General features: G+C 41.4%; 1 protein-coding gene across 3 annotated transcripts in view; it reads left to right on the top strand.

Moving 5' to 3' along the window:
• Positions 1-7,500, top strand: part of rxfp1 (relaxin family peptide receptor 1) — a 59,086-nt gene that overhangs the window by 11,362 nt on the left and 40,224 nt on the right. For all 3 annotated transcript variants that reach the window (XM_086023932.1, XM_086023930.1, XM_086023929.1), the window contains exon 2: positions 382-522. Coding sequence is in view for 2 of the 3 variants with exons in the window: in XM_086023930.1 (XP_085880056.1) it covers positions 382-522 (141 nt within the window). In the remaining variant the exon portion in view is untranslated. The remainder of the gene's footprint in view (positions 1-381; positions 523-7,500) is intronic.

Raw genomic sequence — 7,500 nt, 5'->3', positions numbered from 1 at the left:
CTGGGGAAACGGCAGAAGTTTATTTTTAGTCTTCAAGGAAACATGTGTCCCTACCTACCTCATACCTATTTACCACCCCACTTGGGTCAATTGAATAACCCACAAAACAGCCCAATTTTGGGGTTATTTTGTACAAAGCAATTCTTTGGGCTGTTTTGGGGTTTATTCTTTTGACCTAACTTTTTGGGTCGAGTGAACATCCCCCAAGATTGGGTCAAATTGGCCCAAGTGGTGGTTGGTCCCTTTTGACCCATAAATGGGTTACTTTTGTCCCAACTGTTTTTAGCGTGTGGAATAAGGTGACAAATTCCTGCCCGGATACGCGCGTACCTGCCTGCCTATTACCAACCTACCGTCTTCCATCGCTGCTTTCTTTTCCAGCTGCCAACTTGACCGAAGAAGTGTCATCCTCATGCCCCCTTGGCTTCTTCCCGTGCGGCAACCTGAGCATCTGCCTGCCCCAAGTGCTGCACTGCAACGGTGCTGATGATTGCGGGAACCAAGCAGACGAGGAGAACTGCGGTAAGCCAGCTAATCAACCAGCCAAGCTTTTTTTTTTTTTTTTTTAACATGTCATCAAGTTCCATCTGTGCGTTGGGATTTAACAGGAATCAACTGAGCCAAAGCTTTTGATCCCTCCTTCACACACATCAGTTCTCCATCTTGTCAGTCTGGAAGTCTGAATGATTGGAACACACTGCTTGTTTTGCATTGGTAATGATGTCTTAGGTAGGAGGTAGGTATGTAGGTAAGATGTAGGTTGATAGGAAGGTCGATGCAAAAAAGGTTGGTAAATTGGATTAGTATAAAATAAGTTTTAAGAGTTCTGTACGGGCGATACAGTGGACGACTGGTTAGCACGGCCGCCTCACAGTGCAGAGGTCGTGGGTTCCAATCCGGCCCCGGGCTTCCCGTGTTGAGTTTGCTTGTTTTACCCGCGTTTGCGTGGGTTTTCTCTGGGTAGTCCGGTTTCCTCCCACATTCCAAAACCATGCACGGTAGGTTAATGGAACACTCTAAATTGTCCCTAGGTGTGATTTTGAGTGTGAATGTTTGTTTGTCTGTGTGTGCCCTGCGATTGGCTGGCAACCAGTTCAGGGTATACCCCGCCTACTGCCCAAAGACAGCTGGGATAGGCTCCAGCACGCCCGTGACCCTCGTGAGGATAAGCAGTTTGGATAATGGATGGATGGACTTCTGTAGGTAGGTAGGTAGGAATGTGAATAGGTCGGTAGGTAACAGGTACGTTGGATAGGTTAGTACATAAGTTTAGGGGTGAGTATTGGCAAGGACGTTGCAATACAATACGTATCACGAAACACGATACGATATTATCATGATATTACGATATCACGATATTGTGACGTTCTACCCAGTTAATATCAAAATTACATGTCGAGATGAGAAATGAAGTTGCTGTATATGTTAATCAGAAAATATAGATCAGAGGACAAATTGAGTCAAAACTATTTGCTTCAAAACATCATATTTATTATTTGTTTTTGCGCATTTTCTCAGAACATAAAAAATAAAAATGGAGTGTTACACACTGCCATCATTAAATCGATATTATATTTGGCGTCTGAAAATCGCGATATATTGGCATATCGATTTTTTTCCACAGCCCTAGGTAAATATGTAATAGGTGGGTTGGAGGTAAGTTGATAAGTAGGTCAATAGGTATGAGCAATGTTGGTTTGTAAGTAGGTGAATAGGTACTGGTGAGACTGACTGGTAGCAAGGTAAATCATTAGGAGGTTGGGAGAAAGGTTCATGCATAATAAGTAGGTGGGAAAGAGGTGGTAGATGTAGGTAGGTAAATACGTAATTGGTAAGAGGTTTGTTGGTAGTTAGTAGATCAGTAAATACGTTAATAAGTCGGATGGCAGGTCGGTAAACAGGTAAGAGGTTGGTAGGAAGACAAATAGGTGGGAGGTTGGTAAATTGGCAGATTTCAGGTTTTTATGGTTAGGTAAATAGGTAGCTGTTTAGGAGGTCTGTAGGTACAGTAGGTAGGTCAGGTTGTTAGGTAAGAGGTTGGTTAAATAGGAGAGTAGACAATAAGGTAGGTAGGACGTAGGTTGCTAAGTATATAAAAAGGTATGATGTAAATTGTTAGATTAGCAGGCAGGAAAATATGTAACAGTAACGGTTAGAAGTTAAGTAAATAGGGAGAAGGAGGCTTGATAGTGTTAAGAGACTGATGAGAGAGATGAGACTCTGACCTTAGAGGAGACTGATGGCCATTGCAGCAAAATGGAAAGTGGAGTATAATGTCAGCATTAGCATCCATTTTGATTGAAAGGGAATGAACTTGACCAAAGCTTTTGATCCCCCCCGCCTTGGCTCCTTCACACACAACAGGCTCCATGTTGTCATTCTGGAATTCTCCACAGGAGTGGGACCCATTGCTTGTTTTGTGTAATGGAGAATGTTATTGAGCCTCAAGCCCACATGTATGTTATACTGACAGTCATACCCTGAGTCTATCCCCTCTCCTGTCCATGGCACAAAACTAATCAGGCTTCACTTCGCAGAATTGTCACGGCAGCGCATTATCGTCTACTGCTTGGTAACGGGAACATAAAAAGCTATAGATCGTCTCCATAAGTGCCCGTATTCGCTTTGCCTTTCAAGGGATGCGCCCGTGGTGGTGTGTTTAGTTTGCGGCAGCGGAAAAAGAACAATACATTCAGCCCTCTCTTGGGAGCAATGTCTACCAAGTAATAACCAGAGCTGGGCATTAGTCAATGCTTTAGTCCGTCTATGAGTTCCTGTCTATATTTCAGACCCGCCCGGTCGGTCTGAGTCAGCCAAACAGCGTCGAGAACAGACTTTACCGGTACCACGCCGCACGCAGGTGCCCGTCTCCTTATACCTTTCGTATATCTTTCGGTTCCACAGTTGCAATGACGTGCTCCATTCTGTTTTTATTTCACCAATCACCACGCTATGCATGTGTGTGAGTGTCAGTTGTTTATATTGGATATTTTTTCTTTATTTGGCGATGTGCAGAGCTGGGCATTTGACTAAAAATTGAGAGTCCGTTATTCGTCATCCGTCTGCAGCGTGGGTACCACATGGCCACACGGCGGAGTGAGCAGTTGTGCTTTCCGCTGGAGCTGAAGAAATATAGGTTTACAGTCCTAATCTTGACATGAGAAATATCATGCCAAACAACAAGGTAAATACGGAATAGAACCCAACCACTAAAAACACGTTTTTTGGGGCCAAAGAATAGTTTGCCAAATCGCTTCGAAAGGGCTTCAAAGTTAAGCTAAATGGCCAAGGCTAAGTCTAAAAAAAAATAGCATGCTCGATCACGACTACGAACTGTCAGCTATGCAAGAGGAACTAGGCGAAGACATAACAGGAGTGATGGCTAGACATAAGAAGACATTAAATGATCACACACCAAGGCAGAGTCCGAATCCAAAGAAATTAAAGACGGGCACCGTGAAAGAAAATGAAATGGGGGTGAGTAATGCTAAAATCTTTGAAGCTGTTCAAAAACTACCCCGGAAATTCAACATGATGGATGAACATTTCCAAGCCTTTGAATCCCGCATTGAGGCCATGCAAAGGCAGTGATAGAGAATCAGGAAGATATTGGAAAGAAGCTAGAACAAATAGAGGCTTTGAAAAATGAAAACCGCTCCCTCAAAGAAATGTGCCTGGAAAATGGGAGATACAAAAGAAGGTGGGATCTCAGACTCATGGGTGTGAAAGAGAGATAAAATGAAGACACTGAGGAAGTTGTGGTTAGCATTCTCACAACAGTGATTCCAGTGACAGTTGATAAACTCAGGGAAATAGTCAATACAGTTGATCGCCTGGGGAAAAGAAACGAAAACAAGATGCCGAGACCAATCATCATACAGTTCGCAACGTGGACGGCCCAAAGCGAAATCTGGAAGAAGTCAAAGGAGGCAAGAGTCTGTAAAGAAATGAACATTTGCTTCAAGGAGGACTTTTCAAAGGAGGACAGAGAAGCCCGATTAAGCTGTGGCCAAAAGTAGAGGAAGCTCGATGTGACAGGAAAAAAGCTTTTCCTGAAAGAAGGATGTGTGATCATTACGGATGTAACGATTAATAGAAAATAGATTCAAAATTGATTCGTCCAGGTTAATCGATTAATCGGTGCGATAAATTGAAAAATCGGGTTGATTAAATTCATCTAGAAAATGTTGTGTTGAAACTTTATTTCATTCCAGATGCATAACAGATTTTAAATATGTAGATCAAATTATGCGCTTACGCCAAACATCATTGCGTATTGCGTTTGTGAATGCTGCAGAACCAGAGACAAGCATGTAGCGATTTCTTAAAAAATCGAATCGAAAATCGGGAACTGAAAATGGAAAACCGTATCGAATCGGGACTTGAGTGAATCATTACATCCCTAGCAATCATTGCTGGACGAAAAATTGACCCATAACAAAACATCAGTCAGAAGTATTTTATTTATTTGTATTTTGTATTTTTGTATTATGTATTTTACTCTGAGAGGAAGAGAAAAAATAAAAAAAGATAGTTCATTGCCTGGGGAAAAAAAGGATGGATACCGCATACAGATTGCAACGCGAACGGCTCAAAACGAAATCTGGAGGAAGTCTAAGGAGGAAAGAGTCTGTTAAGAAAAGACTTCAAGTAGGACTTTTCGGGTAGGACAGAGAGGCCCGAGTGGGGGCGAGGCCAAAAGTGGAACATTGTCTTTTGTTCTCAGGCAATAAGAAAGGTAAAAGTAACAGAAGTTAGTAGAAGGAAAAAAAAAATCAGGTTGCCTAAATTAAATAAACAAGAGGTAAATATATCTGCACATGTAAATAGATATACTGTAAAGTGAAGTTTAGTTAACACTGATAGATTGGTGGATTGAAAATAATATTTTAGGACAACGTGCTCATTCCTGCGCTCAGGTCATGATTATAGCACATACGGGGTTTTGGGGAATATCATGTATTTTTTGTTTGTTTCTATAAATGTTAGAGGTTCAAAAAATAATGTTAAACGCAAGGCTACTTTTTTTATTTTGTAAGGAACAGAAGGCAAATATTTCTTTTCTTCAAGATACTCATTCGGGATTAACAGATGAAAAACTATGGAAACAACAGTGGGGATATATTACTGTTTCCACCTGGGATTTCTCATTCTGCAGGGGTTATGATACTGGATGAAAAAAAACAATAATAATACTGATAATAATAATACTACCCACAAATGACTTCAAGCAACGCTACCAAGATGCACGCTACTAAATGAAGACAAAAGACCGTTGAAAATAAATGTATTCAATATTTTACAAATGTATACATAGTCTTAAATGCAGGTCAGCGCTTTTGATCATGTTTAGGCCAGAGAAGGCTTTGAAGGCCCTGCTGGCATGCCACTGGGTCGTAGGTGGGCAAGATGTAGAATTATACTGTTCGGTGTGTAAGGAGGTCTGCAAGTACAGGTTAGTAGGGTGACACATTATGTAATAGATAGGCAGGTAATGGAGGTCGGTAGGTCCCTATCTGCATGCTGAGGAGACTGAGGGGGTGCTGCAAAAAGTGGAGACGGTGGAATCGAATACTGCAGCTTGTGTGGACTCAGTATCTGTCTTTTTATCATCATGTCTTTAAAGAGACGTTGTCTGCTCAGTTTGCAGTGCACACACGCACTGAACAATAACGTTAGCAGGAACACAACGCCAGAGGTATCAGGGGGGCCTGTCCAACTATATTACACACTGCAAAGGTGGGGGTAGAGGGTTGGTGACATTGCCATGACAACAACAAACTGCAGTAGTCTCCTATTTTTTTTTTTTTGTATGTGTGTCCACACGTTTGGGAAGTGAAGACAAGTTCAGTAGTTGTGTCTTCATATTATAACCGATTTCTCAATCCAGTAACTCCTCAATTTTGAAACTTCAGACCCCATAAACAATTTTATTTAGCGAAATGAAATTTGGTGGGAATGTTTATCATGATAAAGACCCACAAAAAAGTCTCAAAAAGACGTGCCAGAAAAGACACAAAAAGTCTGCCATCTTGATCTGAAACAGCCATTTTAAGCTCACTTCGATGCTCTTAATACAGTTACAATTTTGAAAAGCTAACTACGTAAACCAATTTTACTTAGTAACACTTAATTTGGTGAGAATATCTATTGTGACACCCATAAAATAAAACTAAGACATAATGGCTCAACAGCGCCCCTCTCTGTCATGCGGTGGATATAAATAGCTGGGTGTGTCGCCAATCGCAATTGCCGCCAGTCCATTTGTGTCGCGGCCGAGGTGAGTTGGGTGCCGCTGTGCGTTTGTTAGTCGACAATTAGCCACAAATGCTAATTTAGCAATTTACTCCTTAGCGTGCCGATTAGGCTTTCTGGGACTGACCACCGCACGTCGTGTGTTTATACAGGTAAATTTTTATTGTATTTCTTTTATTTTACATTTTGTACGAATGTATAGCCAGTCCATTTGTGTCGCTGCCGTGCGTGCCGATAAGGCTTTCTGGGACTGACCAGCGCGCACGTCGTGCGTTTGTACAGAAGGAAGTAAACGAGTCGAGCAACCATCACCTGTCACTAATTCCAACATAACACAATGCAGAGAGCAGGAGATTTGAGCTCCATCATCAACAAAAAGGGTTACACAAGCCCGAAAACACATAAGAAGTCTTAATTTTTAGTTTGAAACAGCTTTTTTAGTCTTACTTTGGAATGTAGTAGGCATGTCTCTGATGAGTAGACCTCCAAAAATTCTCATGAAGCCATGGCCAGAAAGAAACAGTAAATCTGCCATCTTGGTTCGAAGTAGCTCTTTTAGGCACATTTTGTAATATCAGTAACCCCACAATGTTGAAAATTCTGCCCCCAAACCAGTTTTACTTATCAAGATGAAATTTGGTAGGCATGTCTATCATGCATCGTACCACCAAAAAGTTTCAACAAGCCATTCCCAAAAAGTCACCGGAGGCAGATTTTTCATCTCTTTACTTCAGTGCGGCTAATTAACTTTGCATGTTGAATTTCCCCGCCTATGGCATGTAAGGCTAATTATATCTCCCAAATATGATGGATGTGTTGTTTTTTTTCCCACTGACCTTTAAGTAATGATGATGATGACGGTGGTGATGATGATTCATGTTTGCAGCGTAGTGTCGTGTGCGCGGTCATGTTTGCTCCTGCAATCTAAACTCAGCGTACATTAATGAATAGATTATTTCAAAAGCAATCATTCATTTCAGAAAATATCCATTCACTATTTAGCATAGGTATGTGGTGGCCCTGACATTTCGGTTTGATATTTTCACCCGCCGCAAGATGTCCAAATGGATTTACAAGCCTACTTGTTTTGGAGTCTTACCGCCTTTACTTTTGTCTGAGTCAAGTGAGTGAAAAATGTTTCAAAAATCAGGCTATTTAATAATATCCACTTTTTTTGCCTTCACTTTTGTCTTTGGTAAGGGAAAACATAATCTATAGGGTTTCGTTTCAATCAAGCCGCCAACT

This window comes from Filicampus tigris, chromosome 2, assembly GCF_054856515.1.
Source record: "Filicampus tigris isolate MCC_2025a chromosome 2, RoL_Ftig_1.0, whole genome shotgun sequence".
Taxonomy (NCBI): domain Eukaryota; kingdom Metazoa; phylum Chordata; class Actinopteri; order Syngnathiformes; family Syngnathidae; genus Filicampus; species Filicampus tigris.
Note: the sequence above shows the minus strand (reverse complement) of the source record. Positions and strands in the feature narration are given on the sequence as shown.